The sequence below is a fragment of the Leucopleurus acutus genome, assembly GCF_964270905.1.
Source record: "Leucopleurus acutus genome assembly, chromosome: 13".
In the NCBI taxonomy this organism is placed as follows: Eukaryota; Metazoa; Chordata; class Mammalia; order Artiodactyla; family Delphinidae; genus Leucopleurus; species Leucopleurus acutus.
The window spans coordinates 13712111-13737192 of NC_139155.1; the positions used below are offsets into that span (position 1 = coordinate 13712111).

Below are 25082 nucleotides of genomic sequence, written 5' to 3' on the forward strand. Positions count from 1 at the left end.
AGATCAGAAGTGCAGTGTTGCCTCAGATTAGTAGAACTGGCAGTAGTCACTGCATGTTACATTTGTTATGACTTCAAAATAACTTCAAAGTAAAAACTGGCTTTAACTGTATGTGATGCAGCAGAATCACTGTCATAGCTCCCTAAGATGTGACCTGACGGTATAACACAAAGGCTAAGGTCTCGAAGAGCTGTGGACTGTGCAGGAAAAAGCCACGTCTGAAATGCTGTTGTTAAAGGACCTTTATGATCTTTAAGTGGCCCAAGAGAAACCATTTATTACTGCCCACCAGCATGGACACACCTTATAACCAAGACACTATTACTAAGACATTTATAGCCAAGATGTTATCACATAACATTATCATTGTAAAGAATGACACCCTCATTCAGCATATACATTTTTGTGTGTGTCTGTGGACCACTTTTAAAGTCTTTATTGAATTTGTTACAATATTGCTTCCGTTTTTTTATGTTTCCGTTTTTTTTTTGGCTGCAAGGCATGGGGGATCTTAGCTCCCCGATCAGGGATCAAACCCCGCACCCCCTGCATTGGAAGGGGGAGTCTTAATCACTGGACCACCAGGGAAGTCCCAACATATACATTTGTGATACCTCATTTCTGGAATGGCAGGGTAAGAGCCTCTGACACTCCATTCCTCCATAAAAGCAACAAGCATCCTGGCAAAAACTATCAAAATCAACTTTTTCAGAACTCTGGAAATCAATTAAAGGCTCGCAGCAATGTGAAGAGTGTTTATTAAAGAAAAACAGCTGAATCTTGTAAGAATAGCAACCACTGCGGTATTTCACCTTGCCCGAATTCTTGCTCACATTCTCCACCTCTGAAGTAGCTTTGTAAACTAATAGTCTTGCAACTACAGTAGCTACGAAAACAAGCAGCCTAGCAGCCGTTCTAAGAAACATGGATTTGGAACTCTATAAAAGCACCTTCCTAAGGAACCGTCACTATCTGTCTGGCAACTTGAGTTCACTCTGTGTTAACAGCAGCTTACCCACAGGGCATGTGTCACAATCAATCTGCGGCAACCGTTTAACAATTTGGCTGCCTGGGCTGGCATGACCAGTTGAGGCTAACAATAGTCTGACCAAAAAACTTAAAAGGAAAAACTGAAGAAGCGGATGTTCACAGGGAGCTCTGAAAAGCTTCAATATATTCCTGGGAATCTAAAAGGCCATGCTCATATCTAGGGCTATATATGCATGCCCAGGAGAGACCTAAGAAGGCTCTATACTCTTATTTCTGGCTGACTCTGAGCCTCCATTTAAGGAGGAATTGAAGACATAGTACATACAGAAAACAAAGCGCAAAAGAGCAGATGTAAATCCTACCTTATCAGTAATTACAGTAAATTTCAATAGGTTAAACACTCCAATCAAATGGCAGAGATGGGCAGAATTGCTAAAAAACCATAATCCAACTATAAGGTGTCTTTAAGAGATACTTTAGAGTCAAAGACACAAATAGGCTTAAAGTAAAAGGATGGAAAAAGAGGTACCCTACAAACACCCAAAAGAGAGCTAAAGTAGCTATATTATTATCAGACAAAATAGATTTTAAGAAAAAAATTGTCATTAGAGACAAAGAAGGATATTTATAATGATAAAAAGGGTCAATCCATCAGGAAAACATAAACGTTATAAATATATGTGCATCTAACAATATGCAAGCTTTCAATCTTTCTACATTGACTCTACATTTTGTTGTGACTGTCTTCTTTCTCTTTAATTTCATATGCAGTGAAATAGGTTTAAAAAAATCAACATCACTAGGAACTGCTAAGTCAGTGGTCTACACGACACCCTTTTATACCAATTAAAGTCAATAATGACATTTACAGTACCATAAAAATACTTATGTTTGACTGATTTTAAGAGCACACATTTTCCTCTGACACCCCCAAATCCCTCCAAAGAGCAAACCTCTGTCTTTTTCTTCTTCACTTTCAAAGCTTTCTCTTCCATCATGTCTTGGGCTAGACGGAGAACTGTAACTCTCTGAAGATGTTTCTCCACATGTGTCATGTCCAGATCCAATGTCCAAATTCACATCTAAAAATAACGTGATTTTTAAAAAATAGAATTGTTTAGTTAAATAAATTTCTGAATTGAACCATCAGAAATTAGTTACACCCTTAAATTTTTTTTCACAAGTTTTTCTATAATTACCTAAAAAAGCTGGCCTCTGACCTAGGTAAAAATTCATTACTGAAGCACAATTTTATTTGAAAATAATTGACGACTCTTTTGCGGGGGACAAATGCATTCTTAGGCAGAGGAAAAAATCAATATAACAGACTTTAAAAAATCAGAATTAAGATTCTTTGCAGGATCTGTCCAATATTAGCACATTGAGCCACTTTTTAAGTCTATACATTTTAACTCCTCAGAGCATGTTGTAAAATTCTTTCTTTAAAAGAACTCAAAAATAGAACTGACTGCCAAAAATGCCTATTCAGTTAAAATTTGTATGCCTGAATATTTAAAAAGAGTAAATTGCTTCCCATCAAGTAGACTGAGTAACCCCTGAGTTCTAACCAGAAATGATGGACTGGGAACAAAACAAAACAAAACAAAACCATTGGGATAGAGTGAGCCAAGATTTGCTCACTAAAATGCAGTGAAGACTTTGAAACTCTAAAGAGTAAGTTTCAGAAATGTAAAAAGAAAAAATAAAAAGGCAGCTATTTCTCAAAATGAATTTATGAAATGATTTTGTTTAGATTATATAGCTAGCAAATATTCTAACCACCAAATGTCATATATTAATTTGCAATTTTCAAAGAACTAAATACATAAATGTAAATCTATGCTGAACATAATTTTCCCTTTCTGACAATCCAGGTGCTTCAGAATTGTGTAGAGTCTTTGGAATTTTTATAATAAAAAAATATGTGATCCTTTGGAGTCAGAGGTGTGGCTGGAAGGTGAGGATGAAATAACTATGCCAAAGGCTATTCCACAAATTGCCCTTTTAAACAGAGAGATAAACTGTTTTATCTATCATGTCTCAAAGAGATATTAAAAGCAAACACACTGCAAAACACAGATGATGAACAGCACTGACTGCTTTGGGGAGAAGACAACATGGAGGGACGCAGTGAGGGATTTATTTTGTTCCCTTTTGTACCTTCAGAATTTTGAACTACATAAATGTATTTTACTCAAAATAGAAGTTAAATTTTAAATTAAAAATAAATAAGGGCTTTCCTGGTGGCACAGTGGTTGAGAGTCCACCTGCCAATGCAGGGGACACGGGTTCGCGCCCCGGTCCGGGAAGATCCCACAGGCCACGGAGCGCCTGGGCCCGTGAGCCATGGCCGCTGAGCCTGTGCATCCGGAGCCTGTGCTCTGCAACGGGGGAGGCCACAACAGTGAGAGGCCCGCGTACCGCAAAAAAAAAATAAATAAATAAAATAAAATTAAATAATTAAATAAATAAATAATACTTATCTTTAACTGAGTTATTTAAAATTTTCAGCTTCAATATAGTATCTACATTTATGATATGCGTGATTGTTCTATTAAAAAAATCTTAAATATATCTTAAGTTTACTGAATGCTTAAAGGTAATCACCTTCTTAAAGGTAATTCCTTAGTATTTCAAAGGGGAATTAATAAACAGAGGGTTTTCCCTTTAAGTTGGAGCCAGCAAACATCTGAGCTATACTAGACAATAAGACAAGTTGTACAAAGTATTGATATATATATTTATAGTCGTACTCTATAAATATAAGTATATATGAATCAGTGACGTATATAGAGAACAAAATAGACAGAAAAGGTTAATCTTGAATCAAAAATCCTGAGATTGTACTTTCATAATATCTGAAAATAAAGAAATAAAGGAATTAGAGCCTGAGATGTTATCAAAAGTTCTTATAGATAGCTAGTAGGAAGCAGCCACATAGCACAGGGAGATCAGCTCGGTGCTTTGTGACCACCTAGAGGGGTGGGATAGGGAGGGTGGGAGGGAGACGCAAGAGGGAGGGGATATGGGGATATATTTTTATGTATAGCTGATTGACTTTGTTATAAAGCAGAAACACACCACTGTAAAGCAATTATACTCCAACAAAGATGTTTAAAAAAAAAAGTTCTTAATAACCTATACAGCATATGTTTTCTTCTAACTTATTAGAATAGGGAAAAGGAACCACATTACTGAACACCTCTGTGCTTGATACTAGCTAAATGCTTTTCATGTTATCACGTTTAAGTTTTACAGTCTGGTGAGGTAGATATTCTTCTTCTTTTACAAACTTAAGAAAATGGTGGAGTAAGGATTCAAACCCACATCTGTCTGAGATCAAAGTCCACACACTTCTCTGAAAATATGAAGCTAAAAGGGAAAGAACTGTTACAAGCTTTTTTGGCATAGTTCCCAAATCATGTGAGAGACGAGAGAGTGATGTCATGAGGGTGGTATATATTTGACAGGAATTTCAACTATAGAATGACCTGATTTAGTGTGTGCTTTAGAAGACAGTGCAGAAAATGAACCAGAAGGAGGAAACAGACAGGGAGGCCTGGCAGAAGCTATTTCTAATCATCCACTGACAGAGAACTCTTGTCTTCCTTATTTTAGCTTCTCCCCCTCCTTTTAGCTGCCATCACCACAGGAAACCTCAAAGATACTGAAGTGTTACAATATACTCATAAACATGGTTTTTTCCCATGTCATTTTCCCCCCAAAGACAGCTCAGTTAATTAATTCAATGAGTGGGCCAGATGATTTTAGAGTCAAAATGCAACTATATTTCCTTATCAATATTAAATCTCTCTAAACATATAGCTAGTTGAAAAATGTACTCCATTAAGAAAATGGATATATTCTGGTTATTTATGTTGCATCACAACTGAAGGTACTAACATTTGAATAAAATTTAAATTAAACAAATCTTATTTGTAGGGTCAGCTGTCAACATATGTGTTAGAAACAGACACGGACAAACACTTTCCTAGAGGTCTGTGAGCTTTTATTCTTTTTTTTAAAAATCTTTACTATTAGTGGTGAAGGTAAATGTAACACAGAAAAGTTACGAATGAACCAGCACAAGGGACATTTCTCAGTCAAATGAACACAAAATCTTTCACTTAAAAATAAAAGGACCTTAAAATAATGGTGGGTAGATGGAGACCACACAAATCGAGTACAACGAAAATCTGAGGGTCTGAATTCCCCTGAAGTCCCATAAAACTTCACAAAGGACAGTCATTAAAACATGAAAAAGTCAAAAGTGACTTTATACAAGAACGGGGTACAGGCTTCCACGAGGGTGGAAAGACCCCGCAGGTCCTGCAGCCTCTGCTCTGGAGCAGGGATTGGCTGAGAAGGAAACAATCGAGGAGACTGCTGCTACCAGGGGAAGGAAGAGGTGCCAGAGTGTCACTGTAGCAAAGGAGAAATTTACCTCTGTGGCTGAATCAAATTTCCTGCATTAAACAATTCTGAAGTATTAATGGAGTTAATTCAGAAATCACTATTCACATCAACGCAGGAAAAAAAGTGTTATCAGGCTTTGACACAACAGCCTAATACCTCCTGCAATAGGTACCCTGCTAAATATATTTAGGTGACGTGTATTTGAAAGAAAAACACCCTTACCTTTCACAGAACCACCGTGGGTGTGCTGAGGAGCGGAGATTCGAATACCATTTATTCTACTATTCAATCTGTTGTCAGTTTTCTTAATTTTCTCCCTAAGCCGAAAGTATACATGTTACCCACATTGTTTATGAGTCCCTAGAGAACAACACTAAGTACAGTATTAATAAAATTCCCCTCAAATTTTTTTATAATTAAAAAAAAATGTTTAGTAAGGTACAATGTAAATCCAAGATTCATCCTTTAGTTTACAGGGCTGAGAATTTTGCCCCTCCAAACTGAATATAATATTTGACAATAGCTTTATTTTTATCACCTGCATGTGTTGATTATTTAGAACTGAAAAAATTAAGTCCAGAGTAAAAATATAAAGAAAACTAATGGAAAAATACTATTTATACTACATAAATTAAACATTCCCATTATCAAATGTTGTCTCCTCTTACCAATTTCTGTTACTGGAAAGATTAAATTGCACCTACTTTTCTATTTGTGACTTTCCTTTTTTCTTATTTATTGAAGATAAACTTCGTTTTTCAGTTGAATGCTAGGGAAAAGAATAAAAAAAAAATCCGACTAAAGCGAGACCATACTCGTGTAGGTATCCTCTTATTCTGATAAAAAACATTAAAATAATGCAGTCCCAGTTGTATATTCTAACACGTTTTTATTTCCAACCTCTTTTTTGAAGTTACCTACTTGACTCACTAAAATCTGCATATTCTGACAAATACTTAATATTAATTATGAGTATAATATTTATTTCGTAGTTTGCTTTTAAAATGGAGGTGTATTTTTTCTTCTCATCACAAAATAAAGCACAATCAAGTAACCGGTATTTGCTATACGTTTACTAATATTCTCGTAAAGTTCAGGTTGGTAAAACTGCAACACACAATTGCGTCAACTCTAAGAATAAAAGGTGCTAGTGCTGAAGTACAGGGGGAAAAAGTATAATCACATAGACCTAAAACTCGGCCATTAAGTAAGCATGACTCCGATAACACACAATTCCTCAAAGTATGCTTTAATGCTTTAGTTCGTAAAAACACATTCCAGGAAAGGTTAACATTTGGATCTGAGTGTTGGCCAGTAATAAAAATCAATTTTCTAGAGAGAAGGTGGCTCTCTCCATAGCTGTACCAGTATCTCTCATGTATCTGTGGTGCCATGTTACCTAAACACACTTGAGAGCATTCTGTTCTCTGATTACACCAACTCCTAAAAACCAAGTATTTCCTAAGTACATTCAGGATTTGCTGGTAAACTGGCCCAACAACTCATGAGGGAAGGTCCGTTTCAAAATTCACATCACCAATAAATAGCAAGACAGTGACTGAAATGTGAATAATTCAAAAGCAAAAAACCTGGCATAACAATGCATCCCTAGTGAAACATTTTAGGCATCACAATAAAATGTACTAATATTTTTGAGCAATAAAAGTAATACAGGGCTTCCCTCGTGGCGCAGTGGTTAAGAATCTGCCTGCCAGTGCAGGGGACACGTTCGAGCCCTGGTCCAGGAAGATCCCACATGCCATGGAGCAGCTAAGCCCACGTGCCACAGCTACTGAATCTGCGCTCTAGAAACCGCGAGCCACGACTGAGCACGCGTGCCACGACTACTGAAGCCCGTACGCCTAGAGCCCGAGCTCTGCAACAAGAGAAGCCACCACAACGAGAAACCCGCGCACCGCAACGAAGAGTAGCCCCCGCTCGCCTCAGCTAGAGAAAGCCTGCACGCAGCAACGAAGACCCAACGCAGCCAAAAATTAATTAATTAATTAAATTAAAAAAAACAAAAAACAAAGTAATACATATACACTTCTTCAGGTCACAGAGGAGCTCAGATCATGTACACCAATTAACTTTGAAATCTTACATTCAAACATTCCTTCATTTCTTCTTACCAGATACACTATCTGACATAATAATGCTTAAAGAACTCGACTCTCATGCAGTGACAATGCTTGAACAGTATGGCACGAAGACAAAACAAAGCCCCCGTACCTGGTCAGCTAAGGCCACACAGTGCTCCGGGTGCTGAATGGTGGTGCAGGTTTGCTTCTTCCAATCCATGATTCCATTCTGTTCAGAATACTGCATGGTGAGCCCATCCAACGGAGAACAACTTGTACCAATAGTGCTATCAAAAGAAGAGTTCACGCAAGTATGAAACTCTTTCTTCAATCAGCTAACCTTCTCATCTCATAATGAAGAAGCTATACTAATCCTTTCTTCAGTATATTAGTTTTTTATAGAATGCCTAGCAACAGCTCTAAGGAAAAAAGTCTACTATAAGAATAAACCAGTTCATACCTCTCTTACCTATTTAATAATTAATACCTGCCTCTGAGGAGGTTGACAACAGAGGCACAGTCTGTCTTTAGACTCATCCTGCACCACTCACAGCTGGGGTAACTCCAATCTCAAGAGAACCGCTATGTACTGTGTGTGTCTAAGGCAAGTGAAGGGACAGGATAATGTGACTGAAAACCAAGAGAAACACACAACAGAAACAGACTCAGAGAGAATCCAGAGAATGAAGTGATTGGACACGGACTCTGAATTAACAGTGTTTCACATCGGTCAAGGACTACAAGACGACGGAATTTTGGAAGAATACTGGAATATATAAAAAAAAGAACCAAATTTAAATTCTAGAACTGTACAATAAACTGAAATTAAGAACTCAATGGATGGAAACAGATGAAAAAAATCACTGAAGAGGAAATTTGATCATGAGAAAATAGACTGGAACACAGAGGAAAAAAATGTGGAAAACAAAAAAAATTTGAGAGAACACCTAGGACATGGTGAAAAGTCTAACCTGTAAGCATCCCGAGCCTCAGAAGAGGGAACAAGAGAACAGGCAGACGCAATATGTGAAGAGAGAATGGCCTGGGCTTCTCTAAAACAGAACTGTATCAAACTTCAGACTTAGGAAGCAGAACTCATTCAAAGAAAGCTACAAATATATCATAGGAAACTGCTGAAAACCAGACAATGGGAAAATTCAAAAAGACAGTCAGTTTGGAAAAGCACACTAACTTTCAAAGAGCAGCAATAAGATTGAAGAACAGTGTCCACTGTCCACAGTACCCACTGTCCACTGTTGCCCCTAAAAGCAGAATCTGGGGATGACACAGTTGATGTGGGAGGTGATCCAGAAGTGGGAGCAAGGAGTGGGGAGAACGAAACAGGAAAGGAGGAAAAACCAGCGTGTGGGTCCATTAGTGAGGCTGCCGCTATGAGCGACAGAGGCTCAAACCAGCTGGGACCTCCCAGAATTATCTCCCCAAAGGGCAGGAAGCTGGAGCTCCCCACCAGTTGAGGGCTGACCCCTGGGGCAAATTAACGTGCAGCTCTGAACTGGGCTGGTTCAAGGGCTAAGCAGGCTCATAAAATCAGCGCGGGCCCTGAGGCAGGAGGCGGACAGTCACGAGGCAGGGCCTGCGGAGGGACGGTCGCAGTGTGAGGGGGGTTAGAAGTCACGTAAATGATTTTATGTGGCTTGCAGCAGAAATCAAACTGGGCTGAGAGGATATGATGTGAAGGACCAAGGGCACTAGACCGGAGACAGCGACACTGGAGCTTCTGAGCACTCACAGAAAGTAACTGCTAGCCTGGAGCCCTATGTCATATGAGCAAAAATGCCTTTCAAAACTGAAGGCAAAATAGACATTTTTTCCAGATAAAAACAAAGTGATTTCATTACTGGCAGATATGATGACTGGGAATTCTCAAGTGTTCCTCAGTTAGCAGGATGCTCAGGCACACTGGAAGGAATGAAGAACAGTGGAATGGTAGAAACCTAAATGATTAATGCAAAAAGGTTTCATGAGGTTTAAAACAGAATTAAGATGCATGACAGCTACAGTTTATAAGCTGGGAGGAGGTAAGTGAAGTTACAGTGATCCAAGGTCCTCACGTGGGAAATGGTACAAGCACAAATATCAGACCTTCCTAAGTCAAAGATGTAGAATAAAACCTCTAGGTAACCATCAGAAAAATCGAAAAACAACGTATGGAAAACTATCAAGGCTAATAGAAGAGAAAAACAGAATTTTAAAAAAACGCCCAAAAGCAAGAAAGGAGAGAAAGGAAAACACAGAAAAGGTGAGACAAATAACAAGCGAACAGTAAACCGGCAGAATTATAGCCAAATACATCAGAAAGTAAATGCGATGCTGATTTAAAAACACACAAAGTCATTCATGTTTTAGGAACTAGATACCTACTTCACAAGGGGATTTTTCCCGGTATGTTTCTTGTGGATTATGGTGTGCTGTAATACATCTAGAGTGGAGGAAAAAAACAATTTATTATACCATATGCTTCTACAAAATCCAAAAGGAAGACGCAACTAATGTATGTAACCATAACAGTGTTGACAGACCACGTAGAGCACTTCCAAGCATTTTTCACAGAAAATTCCTTAAAGAAACAATTTTTCAAAGGCACAGTAATTTCCTTAAATATCCTCTCAAATATGTTCCACCTAATAGCAAAATCAATTTTGTCCAAGACTACGAAATTTGACATGAGCATTACGCTGCAAAACCACACATTCAATTTCAGGCTCTTTTTTAATCATTAGAAAAAAAAGAAGTGTCTCAAATATCAAAACACCACATGTTAATAAAACCAACACCCATGTACCCACCTCCCAGGTATCTCTGTATTTGCCTCTTTTTATTAGGAAAGGAAATATCCCAGAAACAACCGAAGGCCTCCCTCCATTCCATTCGGCTCCCTCCCTCTACGGAGGTTAACTAGTTGAAATACTCTAGTGCATATTTTTATTTTAACTACCCCTGTGTGTATTCAAACACACAGTGGTGCTACATGTTTGAATATACTATAAATACGCTTTATTTTAATTGCCACCTAGCATGAATGTACCACAATCTATTTATAACTTTATTAACATTTGAAACATTTGGGTTAACATCCAAGTACTTGCTGTTACCCATAAGCTGCTGGGAGAGCCTGAATCCCTGGCCCCTGAACACACGGACGACAATTTTCATAGAAGCAGAACTGCTGGGTAGGAGCATTAATCACCTCCAACTTCACGAGAGTGTCAAATTTTTGTCCAAAATAGTTGTACCAAGAGTTGTACCAATTTAAATTCCCATCAACAGTAGATGAGGATTCCCATTACTTCATATCTTTGATAATGTCAGACTTGAAAATGGTTTGCCAATCTGATGAGTGTGAACTAATCTCTCATTGTTTTCTTGTTTCTTAATTATTTTATTTATTTATTTTTGGCCGCATTGGGTCTTCGTTGCTGCGCGCGGGCTTTCTTTAGTTGCGGCGAGCGGGGGGCTACTCTTCGTTGCGTGCACGGGCTTCTCATTGCGGTGGCTTCTCTTGTTGCAGAGCACGGGCTCTAGGCACACGGGCTTCAGTAGTTGTGGCACACAGGCTCAGTGGTTGTGGCTCGCGGACTCTAGAGCACAGGCTCAGTAGTTGTGGTGCACGGGCTTAGCTGCTCCGTGGCATGTGGGGTCTTCGTGGACCAGGGCTCGAACCCGTGTCCCCTGCATTGGCAGGCAGATTCTTAACCACTGTGCCACCAGCGAAGCCCCTCTCATTGTTTGTTTGTTTTTTTTTTTCTCATTGTTTTTAGTTTGCATTTTCTGGACTACTCGTGAGGCTGAACCATTCAACTTTCTTCTGTGAGAACTGCCTATGTTTATCTTTCCTCATATTGTTGACCAGACTGATTTTCTCAATGATTTTTAGAAGAATCTATAGTCTGGATGTATAGTCTTTACACCTGTAAATATCCTGCAAATGTCCTCTGAATGGTAACCTCTTGTCACTTGTTAAGCTTTCATTTAGATTAGAAAGATCTCCACTATGGTCATGCTCTGGCCTGTCAAGAAAGCCTTCTCATCCCAGACTATTAACATTTAAAAATTTAAGTTTTACATTTTACATATTACATTAAGTTTATATATGTTGCAAATAATTTGTTATTCATTTGAAATTTTCTGGGCCCAAAGAAGTAGGGATCTAATTATATAACTTTTTTTTTGACTGGAAAGCCAGCCAATACCATTTATTGCATATTCTTTCCCCACTTTTCTGTAAGGCCACCTGTCACATTCCAAGTTCCCATATGTCTGTTTCTCAGTTCCTTAACCTGTTCTAACGGTTTGTTTACCTATCCCTGTGACAATATCACGCAGAATGACTTTATTCCAGTGAATCAGCGTTTACCTTCTTCTTGACTTGAAGCTTCTGAGCTGTCTTCTTTTAAGTGTTCTAATATCTTAGAGGTCTTCAGAGAGGATTGTAAGTTATCTGCGGGAAGTATTAAATACCATTAACTTTTAGGGAAAATTATAATAGTGAGAAAAACAAATATAATAATTACTCTTCTCCCACGGAGGATGAGAGTGGAGAGTTAATGGTAAAGAGAACATGTCTAGTAGTTAAGACTTTGAAGAAAGCTAGAGGACATAGCACAAAACCCTGGACTGGGAGTGGGGACCCTGAAGCATGGAGCCAGCTCTCCCCATAAAAGCCACAGGAGTGAAGCAAGCTGCTTCACGTCTGCCTGCCCCCGTGTGCTCTTGTGCAAAATGAGGAGATGGACTAGATTAGTGCTTCTCAGCTATCTGTGCTGTGTAAGGTTTTTCAGAATTTCCAGTTTGTGTGGATCGCTCCTTTTATGAAAGACAGTATAATGTGGCAACGTCAGATTACTCCCAGCGTCTCCTCTCTGTTCCTGTTCTTCTACCATAGACCAGTGACCAGCAGTCACGGACCAGGACTGACCCATGGAACCCACTCTGATGCACTGGATTACGTCTCCATTAAAATACAGACCAGTAGGCTTCTGGAGGTCAACATTTTAAGTCATTCAGGAGTTTAACATTTGTTCTCTCAGCTGTCAGATATGGAATATTGCTCTCTATTGCGGGGGCAGGGGAAGTTAGAGCTGTCATTTCTTAAAAGAGTAAGTGCAAATGAACTTCGCCAATGGTGTGTTCTTTGGAGAAATAATTTGAACATCCTGACCAGATTTTCCACAATCTCAAAACATGTCCTTTACTTTATTTATTTATTTATTTTTTACGGCACGTGGGCCTCTCACTGCCGTGGCCTCTCCCGTCGCGGAGCACAGGCCCTGGACGTGCAGGCCCAGCAGCCACGGCCCACGGGCCCAGCCGCTCCGCGGCACGCGGGATCCTCCCAGACCGGGGCACGAACCCACGTCCCCTGCATCAGCAGGCAGACTCCCAACCAGCACGCCACCAGGGAAGCCCTCAAAACATGTCCTTTAATACACTATTTTGATTTCACAACGATCTGATATCTTAAAATCTACCAGCCTCTTTAGCATTGCTCATGTAATTTAGATACTGCCAAACTCTGCAGACGGGTTTTCTGTTATTTATGTGTGTACTACTCACTTGGGTACATTTTCCTAGGCAGCCTGCTAAAATCTGAATTAAAAGCTTAAGTTCATGCTTCAGTGCTTTTTTAGAATTAGACAGACGCTATTTATAGATATTCATTAAAAACCACACTTGGTTCAAGTGGAAAGCACTGACTGTTAAATCTGTTATGACTCTAGAATGATCAGGATTCTCTTTTCAAAAAGCTATTGCCACTATTCAGACATGAATTTAAACATGGAGTTGTTCATCTCGTCTTAGTCATGAAGAGTCATTAATTCTAGTTGCTACTTTTTGTTTAAATTGTTTAAGAGATATATACATACACACAAATGATTAGAAAAACTAAAAGTTAACCCCTATGTTACAATAAATATCCAATCATACTATTTTTTTTTTTACCTTTTTTTTCTCCCACTTCGAACTGAGGAAAAATGCATTTTCTTTCCCCTCTAGATACAGGGAGACATGGCTTTGTTGAAAGCAGAAGGAAAGATTCGAAAAACAAGAAAAATACACAGCGACTTGCCACAGTGGCTGTGCTTAAAGTTAGCAGAAATTCTCCTAAAGCACACATCGATGTTACTGGCAAAATATTTGTTAAAAAAGGCAGCTAAGATAGACGTGTATAAAACTAAACTCAAGGCAGACCATGATGAATGCTGAAACACGCGGGCAAAACCAAACCACAGGAACATAAGAGAAATCTAGGGAATCCTCATGAGGTGTTATTTCAGTTGGGTCCTGAAACAGGTGTGATTTTAACAGACTGTAACAAAAGATGGGGTGCAGAACAAGCCAAGAGCCTGGGACAGGAAAAGGCAGGGAGGTCCTGAGTGGCTGCCAAGACTGTGAGCCCGAGAGAGGCGAGAGGCGGCTCAAGGGGCTCACGGCAGGGCTTGAATTTCACAGCAAAAGTTTAAGGTTCTAAATAGAGGATTAACAAATTGATCCCCGAGACAGGCCCAGGACAGGTTATAGTACAGTAAGAAACTAGAATCTGAGACAAGTGAGGCTTTGCACAGTCTGTGCATGAAAAAAAGACCTAACTAACAATGGGATTGGTGAGGAGGGGTAAAAAGGATGATGTCCTTTGTCTGGCATGACTTGGCCTTTAAATGACTGAATACAAAGAGGAAAAGTGAAAAGAGTAAGGCCAGAGTTTCCAGCCTAAGAGGCCGGGGAGGTCATTATGGGAACAGGGGCACATCATGAGAGGTTATCCATCATGCAAGCAGCACTGCAGCATCTCTACAACCTGTAAGCCAGATCTCCCAAGGAACTTGAGGATCCAGTATGCCCACGAGTTTGAGATACTTGGCCCTTGCCTTGGAATCAGTCTGTTTTGTGACATTAGCTTTTTTTTTTTAAATTTTTTACTTTTTACTAGAGTATAGCTGATTTACAGTGTTGTGTTAGTTTCTGCTGTACAGCAAAGTGAATCAGTCATATATATACATACATACACTCTTTTTTATATTCTTTTTGCATATAGGTCATTACTGTTTTGTCACATTAGCTGTTGTAAGTTATTTTCTTTAAAACTGCAGTGTAAAATTCACTAAAAACTACAAATGTTTCTAATTTTGTATGCCACTATTCCTTGACCTTAACTAAAGTGACAATCCCATACAAGATGGCATGGTAAAGCAAGAAATCCAAGCAAGGAAAAGGCCAAATTTCTACAGAGAAGCAGACGGACACTTACTGAGGCTGTGTAGAGGGTCTGATGATATGGACTGAAAAAAGCTGTGTACTTTCTGATTCTGTAGAAAAGCTCGTGATGAAGTTGAAAATAGCTGCCTGCATATAAAAAGAAAAGACATTCATTAATTTCATGTACTATAAATCCACGAGATAGTTTAGATTGTAAACAAACCCAGTGGCAGTTTAATTCAGGTATAAAAAACTGTTTTCCTAAGGAAAAGAATATTATTTGCTAATGTATTTCCCATAGGAGGAAGTGAATAAAAGACTTATTTACAAGAATCTAATAAACAGGCTTATTTTTAATTTTATATAATCTAGTGGTAATGCTTCAATTCTAACCAACTATGTATTACTTCAGCCTTTTACCCAAGTGGTCCAATAGTCGCCTTTCTGCTCAGAAAAACAACTTCAGTTTCTTTACCCTTCTTCATAGGTGTTACTTTTCATCATTTGGGTGTACCATGAAGGCACCTTCCCACAGTCTGAAAGTAAGAGGTTGGGAAGTTCGGGATGCAGGAGTTCTGGAAACTACGAATGGAACGCAGCGGCCAAGTTAGTTACAAGTATTACTACAGACTAAGGTATGACTGATGATTCACCTCAATATGTATCATACCATAATTCTAAGCTGTTATCTTTAAAAAACAGCTTTCCTCATGCTTTACTAATGTCATTAGAAGATTCCAACTGGAGGTCTTCCCTACAAAAGGGACTCTGCAAAAAGGGGCATAGTTACAGCACAGTCTAATGCAAAGTTTACTTGGGATCTGAGTACCAGCTCAATCGCTTAAAAGCTGAATCACCCTAAACAAGCTATCTGGCCTTTCAGTTCCGATTTCTTCTTAGGGAATATACTAACATTCTTCAAGATTATGACACTCAAATAGTATACGCATATTAAACTGTCACCCTGCTCAACATCCAAACCCCCTTCCATTACTTTTGAACATTTTAAATGCTCATTTAAAAATTTAATTCTTAATGTCTCCCCAAGGTTTTGGACCTATCATTCAGATTAGTTATAAAATCATCAAAATACCATATCAAGAGATGACCCTTATGGACCAAAGTTGCCTTGTGCATTAGACAAAATTGCTTCTTGGTTCTCAAATGTGGAGGTAAATATTCAATAGGAAGACAAAGGGAGGAAATGAAGAGATGGAAGAGAAATTGAGATACAAAGTGTGGAACTAATCTAAATTTCCAGGTCTGAACACATTACCTAAGGCTGAGGATTAAAATCCAAAGGCATCTACTGCCCAGTTACATTTACAAACCAAATTAACTGGTCAAAAGTACAGGCATATCCAGTACAGGAAAACCACACCTGAGATAAAGGCAGGGGCTTGGCTGGAATCAGACTCAAGTCAGGGTTCATTGCTGCATAACCACAAGATGGCAGTTATACCCAACTAGAACCCAAAGTGGCCATAAACTACTCAAGCAATCAAATAAGAAAAACAGGATTACATTTTTTGTTTGTTTGTTTTTGTGGTACATGGGCCTCTCACTGTTGTGGCCTCTCCCGTTGCGGAGCACAGGCTCCGGACGCGCAGGCTCAGCGGCCACGGCTCACGGGCCCAGCCGCTCCGCGGCATGTGGGATCTTCCTGGACCAGGGCACAAACCCGTGTCCCCTGCATCGGCAGGCGGACTCTCAACCACTGCGCCACCAGGGAAGCCCAGGATTACATTTTGACATAACAGAAGTCATCCAACCCCAAATGTACATTTCAGTGCCATATCTTCATTTTCCTAATTTACAGTGTACTTGGAAGTAAATGCAGTATGTCCTGTACCAATCCAATCTCCACTTCACTTATAAATTCATTACCTACCTCTCGCTTTCATTTCTCCCCCTCCTTTATAATTGCTACATTTCTTAAATGAATTATAGCGATACTAATCTAAAATTCACAAACTGAGAATAAGTGTCCTAAAATCCAATTAATGGTGTTGAGACCACAGGCTAGCCATACAAAAGAATCAAAGATGTTTTTAAAAGGAAGTATTACGAAGAAAACATTTTAAAAATATAATTTTTGAAGAGAAAAAGTCTTTTCAAGCTGGACACAAAACCCTGAACCCGTAAGAGAAAAGACTGATAAATCCAACTACATAAAAATTTAAACCTTCTGCATGGTCAAGAAATGACAAACAGTGCTCCTTTCTTTTATCTAACAAATAACTCTTATAAATTAGTAAGCAATAAAAAAGTGAAAGCGACTGAAAAATTCATTCACAGGAAAGTACAAATGGCCACTCAAATACAGATTAAAATGAGATACAGTCTTCCTTTTTGAGAGACTGGCAAAGATGAGAAGCTGAGAGTATTTATGTCTGCTGAGGTGTGGAGGAGATGCAAAAACAAGGCTTCTGAGGGTATAAAGTGCTACTGCCTCCTCAGAAGTAATCTGGAAGTACTGCATATTAAAAAATGCACACTGTACTTCTGACCAAAAATTCCAATTCCAGACATTTCTCTTACAGAGAAGTGTGTTAAGAAACATATATGTGGACAGTCACTGTAATATTCTTGTAGCTTTAAAATATTTAGGAAGAACCAAAACAGCCATAAAATACACTGATTAGTTTAATTATGGTACAACTAAAAATGGAACATTACGTAGCAAATAAAAAATGAGGCAGCAATCTTTTTTACATGTACTGATGCTTTACCATGTCCAATACATTTAATGAAAAGACTAAGTGGCAAAAAAGTGTGTAAAGGAGATTCATTTGCGCAAAGGAAATACACACAAATACACAAATTCAGGGATGTGTAGGTGCACAGAAAATTTTTGGAAACGTATGTAAGTTTTTAATGAAGGCCACTTCTAGTGAGTAGACTTGAAGAAAGGGATATTAGGGACTTTTCACATTACACCTTCCTTTGCATTCTCCACAAATAGCTTGAATAACATCTTTAGAGTAAAAAGGCTATACACACACACACACACACACACACACACACACACACGAGATCATATGAGGAGAATCCTAAAAGGTATAACAAGGAGTCCAACACATACTTCTTAATTGTGGTGTTGGCCAAGAGCCAAATTTCTGAAAGTGGCTCCTTGTGGAAGTATTTTTTTTCCCTCTGAAAACCTCAAACTTACGAAGTTGCAAATAAAGAGAATTTTCTTTCTAAACCATAAATAACTGACCTCTGCTGCCCCAACACCGGGTGAAACATGAGTATTCCTACAAAGACATTCTCCTACAATCAAAATCAGGACGTTAATACTGATAAATCGTGACCTCCTAACCCCCAGACACCAGTTAAATTTTGCCAATTGATCCCAAAGTATCCTTTTTACCACAAAGACCCAGTTCAGATCCTGTGCTGCATCCAGCTAGCCGTGCTATCTTCTCAGCCCTCCCTCGACTGTCCTGGCTTTAAGAGGACAGCGCAGATATTTTGTGGAATGATCACAATTTGGGTTTGTCTGCTGTTTCCTCGAGATTAGGTTCACAGCAGGAATATCACAGGAGTGAGGCAGTGCTCCTTCGGTGCTGCCTACTGTGTGGTAGGCGATCCTGAGTCAAGTTCACTCTCCTGGATCCAAGTAGCATCTGTCAGACTTCTCCACCCAGGGTTACTCTCCCTTCTTTAGAAGTAAGAAGCTCTGGGGAATGACTTTGACAATGTAAATGTCCTAGTCCTCAAACATTCAATCTATTCGTTTATTATTTATCTCAACATGGACCCATGGTTTCCTTTTATTCAATGATACTGTTCTTATTTATTTTGATGTTCAATTTGCTCCAGATTTGACCAGTAGGAGCCCCTTCAAGCTAGCCTTTGTCCTGTGACCAAGCCAAACATTCCCTGAGCGCTTCCTTGCTCTCTGGCACGACGGGCTCATCTTGTATTTTTCCTCCTCCAGCCCTGCAATCAGCTTCTCCTCCAAGGAGCCCTAGCTCTGTTCAGTGGAGAACGGAGTTACAAGTCAAGCTCTGGATACCAGGGATGCCCACCACTACTGGGGTGTGGCTGCTTCCAGACCCTTTCAATGACCAGAGTCAGGGAACACACGTGTACACACACAACCACATTTATTTCTGTATCTACCTATATATACTGAAAATCATGAGTCTGCACCGGTATCTTCAATTCCAATGAGACACTCCACGGTTCATTCTGGTTTTCTCCTTTCCATACCATAACTCTCTTCTCCAGCAGAGAAACTTGATTCTCATGATTCTTAATATATACCCTAACTAGGCCCATCCCCCTGTAGTAAGCTTATCTGTCTCCCACTGTCACTGCTTCTCCCTTCGGAGCCCTGAGCATGCGCCCTCCTGACCCCGTCTGGGCCCCACGCCCTGCCGGGCCACCTGTCATGTGTGCACCCTCTGGAACATTAGGCCACGCCTCCCACCACCATGCGGGGGGCGGGGGTATGACTTCCCTCCCCAGAGGCTGTCACCCAGCGCAGACACCAGGCTCGCGCTGCCACCCCCCACCCCCGTATCACAGCTGCACGAGCCCCTCCTGAGCCACCTGTATGTGCAGGGGCCTGAGAGTGCGCCACCCTCCAAGACGTGCTCTGCGGACCATGCGCCTCCAGCAGCCTAGAATCCCAGCACTGCGCTCACCCCAGAACTGTGCAGCATGACTCTGCCCTTTAACAGGCTCCCCAGGGATGCACACGCCCACCGATGCTTGAGCAGCAGCACAGAGGACTCGAGTTCAGCCAACTCTTCCTCACCCAACCCCACCCCATCTCAGCCCTGGAATGCTCTCTGTGCCCACCCCCAAGAGACCCAGCCCCTCCCACTTCTCCTCGGCCTTCTCTGGACCCTCCCACTGTGCCCTCTGGGATGCCCGCCCTTCAGTGAATGGGCTGGTGCCTTCTGACTCTAATATCCTGCCGGCCCGGCCCGCTTTCCTCACAGCCCATTGTGCGCCGGGCTGTGCGGGACGGGCGCTCCCCTGAGGCTGCTCCCCGGCCACTCCACGTCTGGCTCCAGCCTCCAGGTCGCTCTTCAGTCCCTCCACGCCTTCCATCGTGCTCGCGCTCGTAGGGGGGCCTCGAATCGGACCCTCCAGCTCTCTGCTCCGCTGCCTTTTCCCAGTCACTCCCTCCATCTCCTCTCTGGTTTCCCTCATTTGCTTCCAAATCACACCCTAAATCTTGTCATACAATGAAAATACCCTCCCTCCCGGATTTCTGCTTCTGTCCCCAGCCCCACCCCATCCTGAGAATACTCAGGGGGCCTGGGGGCAGCAGGAGGGTCACTGCATGAAAAGGCTCGCACCTCTGCCTCAGCAAGTCTTCCTCCCAGGCTGGGCCGCTTAGCTTCAGAGGGCAGATCAGTCTCACCTAAGCCCCGACTCTAAGCCACATATGCGCCAACACTGCTTTCACTTATTTTACTTATTAATAACTGCAAGTTTCCAGTATAACAGCATTTGTTTCCTTGGCCGTTATTCCTTAGTTTCTCTCTCCTAAAGGGGGGCCCTCAGAGAGGGATGAGCGCCAACAATGACCAAAACCACACTGCAAACCTCGGCTGCCCTTCACTTTCCCACCCATTCGCCTAATCTTACTCAGCAACTTAAATCCAAAACTATCTCCAAAGTTGAGCTCTTGGACAAGGGCCTCTTCCAATAAATATTTTATGGTGAAAATAAGAGGTTTCACTGAATATCTGCATACTTCAGAAATGATTTTTATGATAACAGACAGCTGAAAAGTACAAGGATATGAGAAATTCGTTTGGTGTCTACTACTAGCCTAGATCTAAATAACACAAGGATAAAAAGTCCATTCTGAAAAGTACTCCAGAGGAGGAATCTCTGTGATCTCCCCTAGAACTCCATCCTCAGCCCCGGGACGGCCATGGCCCACCCAGCCTGTGAGGCTGCCGGGGAGGTGCCAGTAAACCGTTACCTCAGGATGGGCTCCAGGTCAGGGTGCCGCCATTCTTCCCTCTTCAATGAGCCCTGATTCAGGGCTCTTAAGATGGTCTTGTCAAAAGTCTCCGAGGACAACTCCTTTGGAAGCTAGGAAAGAAAAACGGCACGACCAACGTTAAGTTTCTCACTTACTGACAAATATGTCACACACCAGAGGCACAAAAGGAAGATGAATGCCTCCTACTCAGAAATCATCCCAAAGCAGTTCCTTTTCTAAATCTTCCCGAAAAGCGGCACTGCACAGGGCACCGCAGGGTCCCGAGGGAAGGGGAGGGGCCGAGGGTGCCGGCAGCACTAAGTCTGCTCTGGGCCTGCCGGCACTCCCCTCCCATCCCAGGACACTGCGCCAAGGTTCTTTAGAGAAATGGAGCCTTTCGCAGGGCATAAGGAGTATTATTTTTATCCTCAAATAGTATTCTGAAAACTGCGATCTCCGCCTTTGTAGTTATCACTTTTGTGCCTTCTGTATCACGCGTGAACCTCAAGCCATGTCAGACTGTCAACGCTACACACCAAATAAAGACCTGGGTGTGAAAGATGGGGTGAACACTCAGAATCTTACATAAAAAGATTAATTGGAGGTTTAGTAACCTTTTCCTCAGTGTGATGGAGGTGGCCTCAGAGCCATGTACAAGAAATCACAAAAAAATCATCAGTTGACCAAGAAAATTTTTTAATTAAATAAAATGACTTAAAACTTTGTTTTTATTAACTAGTTTACCTATTAAAATGCCTAATAAATTGATTCCTTATAAAACTAATTTTCCAAGTCTTTCAAGAAGTCAAAGTTTTAAATTTGACTTTTGATAACTAGTCTTTGCAATTAACTTGTGAACTGCAGTCACTTTCACTAAAATTAAGAATAGAACCATTAACACATTTATCTAAGGTGCCACAGGAATATAACAATCTATACAAATTTGTCAGTTTACATATTAATGTTTAATTGGAGAACCCAAAGTAAGTATTCTTCTGACAAATAAGCATTTTGAGTCAACAATTCAGAAATGGAAAATTTAACAAAGGTAGCGTAAGTATTACTATTTTAGGCACAGTAAGACTATGGAATCAAGATGTTATCACAGAATGAAGTTCTTCCTGGCCCTTTTATTAACGTGGTAAGGTCAAACACTCTGCTGGCATTCCACACACCCACTGTGTAAATCACATCCTCAGACCACTAACAGGAAGAAACATGTTCTGGATCTACACATTTTTCCAAACAAGGAAATGACCATTCATTTCAGTATTTATACTTTGATGTTATCATTTTAATACAGATTTAGAACATTAGGCATATATCACATTACCCATTTTAAACACAATTTCTCCTGAATATCTGTACACAGCCAAAACCAGCTTCAGTGGAGAAGCTTATTTCAACTACCGAATGACTGATGGCTCTTCCAAACACAGGAAGGTGAGAATATATTCATTTTCACCTGGTCAGTGACTGCTCACGTGACTGGGCAGAGTGCGGATATGCAGCCAGCGGAATTTGCAAACTGATTTATTTTCAAGTGCTTTTACCTTCAATACCCAGGGACTACCTCCAGTTCTAGAGGAAGGCATATTCGCTAAAAATACATGTCTCTTCTATACCAGTCACTCGAACTTTCTCACCTGCCTGGTCTTTGTTCCAGCATACCCAGTCCCCCACCTCCCGGCCCCGGCTCAGCCACAGCACAAGCTCAGTGTGCTGGAAGGCATTCACACCTCGGTACAAGTTTTTCTTTAAAAACCCTGAGGGCTGACGGATAACCATCTACAAAATCTCATTACAATTTGGTTTTTGCAACTCTCCTCATTAATCCATTCATTCATTGAGTCAACATATAGTTCAAACTCCGACGCTGTCCTAAGTACTGTTTCTGGCACTGTGGATACAGCAGTGAGGATGAAACAAGAACCCTGCCTTCATGGAGCTTCCTTTCTGGCAAGGAGAAACAACACAGGTGCCAGACACAGTCGTCAAGGAGCAGCAGGGGAAGGAGGCCAGGATGTGGAGGACAGAGAGGCTACTACTGATATGGAAAAAAGGATTGGAAAGCACTGACCTCAAACTCACTACAGCAAACTCACTGATCCTTCTCACTATAGTAAACTTTAGGTGCAGTTCAACAGCCACCACAGAAGTTAAAGACTGTTAGTATGTACAGGTTGTCAAGCGGACAGCTTATGCTCTTACCTTTTGTAGATGATTTTAAAAGGAAGATGAAAAGGAAAAGAGACATATGGTAAACTTGAAAGGATATTTCATAATCAGCAATTCATTCCTAGAAGTATGCTAGTTGCCAATTATTTCATATAACCTGATAAGGCATTGGTCGTATGAAAAAACCACTATATTCAGATGTTGGCTAAGTAGGGGGACCATTAATTACTGTGATTCTGAAGAGCAAATTATTTATTTCGGGCTGCATTTTTTTTAAAAAACACACCTAAGCCTTTAGAGAAATTCTGTGACTGAAAAATGAAATTTGTCAAGACAAACAGTAGATAAAGTTTAGGGAAATCCAGAGAAGAGACCCTGTCGGGCGCCAGGCGCAGAGTCAGCAACAATATACATCTCAGCAAGGAACCAGGAATAAGGTTCCCCCCCCCCTTTTTTTTAATGTGGAAAACCATCAATTCCTTATATTGGTAATGTAAGGTAACAAAATCTATGTTTAGAATAACATGACATTTTCTACATCAATGTTCATGAAGAGTTGTAAGCCAGCCTCTATATACACGCTTTAATTTTCCTGGTGTTTGTTTTGGTACTAAGGTTTTTGGATTCTGTACACCAGCAGTCCCCAACCTTTTTGGCACCAAGGACCGGTTTCGTGGAAGACAATTCTTCCATGGACCGGGGCGGGGGGTCGTGGGATGGGATGGTTCAGGCAGTGATGCCAGCGATGGGGCGCAATGGGGAGCGGCAGGGGAAGCTTCGCTCACCGCCACTCACTTCCTGCTGCGCGGCCAGCTCCTAACAGGCCGAGGACCGCTACCTGCCCGCTGCCCGGGGGTTGGGGACCCCTGCTGTATATCACATAAAAATTGTTTTAACAAAAAAATCTATACTTTTACCTTCAGCAGAAATTCCTGTAGTTCTTGGTGGGTTTTTGTTACTGTTGTGACTGAAAGATCAGACCAATTTACCTGATTTAAAAAAAAAACACGTTATACAGTTATTTCTTAGGCAGGAACTGACTGGAAAAAAGCCATGTGTAAAACAAATGACCTTACTTTAACTTTATCAAGATTAACAATTAGAAATATAAAAATCTGGTATTGTCATAATTTCTTCAAAACTGTTAAAATTAACTGTATATTGACATTCTACTTTAAAAAATTTTAATAACTCCTTTCAAAGTGCATGGTTTATCAAAACAAGCTGTCTTCTAAAAATGTGACTATACTTTAGTAATTTTTCAGAAAGGGAAATGTCTTACGTTCCTCTTGGTGACATTGTAGGGACTCTAAAATGACACTTCGACAGCACAGATCTATGCCCCAAGAAAAAAGAAAAACTCGATCTCCTGGAACTTTAATTAAATATACATTCTTAAGAGAAATACCAAGTTTACTGCCCGCCCTTCTTTGGTAGTACTGTATTGCATTTTTATGGGGACTTATGGTTTATGAAAAGATTTCATCTTTATCTTAATGCTTTACAATCCTATTAACGTAGATGGGGCAGACATGACTACCTCTGTTTTCAGATGGAGAAACTAAAACTCAAAAAGGTTAACTTACTTAGATTCAACTCTAGGTAAGCAGAAGAGCCAGAACTAAAATCTATTACCCACCTACTTCTTGGATACCTTTAACTCAGTGGACTCGATGGTAACCCACTAATAATTTCTACTTCACAATTACTTGAGCTGAGTGAATACTTGAACTATGCTAATACATAAGCCTTACCAACCAATCATGCCACAGTTAACCAGATACTTAAGAATACATACAAAATTTTATCTAGCAACCCTCAAACAAATATCCTTATTAAGTGACACATCTTTTAAATGATTTTCAATTATTCAAATGTTTGTTGAGCAGCTACTTGTGTCAGACACTGTTCTTATGAAAGGATACAGGAGTGGACAAGACAGTGAAGCCTCTGCTGGCTGAGGTCAGAGTCTAGTGCAGGAGTCAGATTAGAGCCAATGAATGTACAAGGAGTTCCATCAGTTATCAGTGCTCCAAAGAAAACGAGCTGGGCATGCAGCAGGAGCTAGGAGAAGCACGTCAGAGGGGTGCCAAGAAAAGCCTCAGAGTAGGGGCCGTCGAGCTTGTGTGTGACCTGAAGAGACGTCAGCTGTGCCAGGGTCTGGGGGAATATTGTTCCAGAGCCAGAGGACAACGAAGGCCTTAAGGAAGGAATGCGCTTAGAGCTCCAGCAACAAAAGGAGA

The 25082-nt window shown here is 40.6% G+C and overlaps 1 protein-coding gene across 1 annotated transcript in view; it reads right to left on the minus strand.

Moving 5' to 3' along the window:
* The window catches only part of ZCCHC2 (zinc finger CCHC-type containing 2), a 48158-nt gene that overhangs the window by 5875 nt on the left and 17201 nt on the right, over window positions 1-25082 (minus strand). The window contains exons 4-12 of the mRNA XM_082852917.1: window positions 23757-23828; window positions 20659-20771; window positions 14755-14849; window positions 11863-11946; window positions 9870-9927; window positions 7639-7774; window positions 6111-6175; window positions 5629-5723; window positions 1944-2072 (exon numbers count right to left, since the gene is read on the minus strand). Coding sequence (XP_082709043.1) covers window positions 1944-2072; window positions 5629-5723; window positions 6111-6175; window positions 7639-7774; window positions 9870-9927; window positions 11863-11946; window positions 14755-14849; window positions 20659-20771; window positions 23757-23828 — 847 coding nt within the window. The remainder of the gene's footprint in view (window positions 1-1943; window positions 2073-5628; window positions 5724-6110; window positions 6176-7638; window positions 7775-9869; window positions 9928-11862; window positions 11947-14754; window positions 14850-20658; window positions 20772-23756; window positions 23829-25082) is intronic.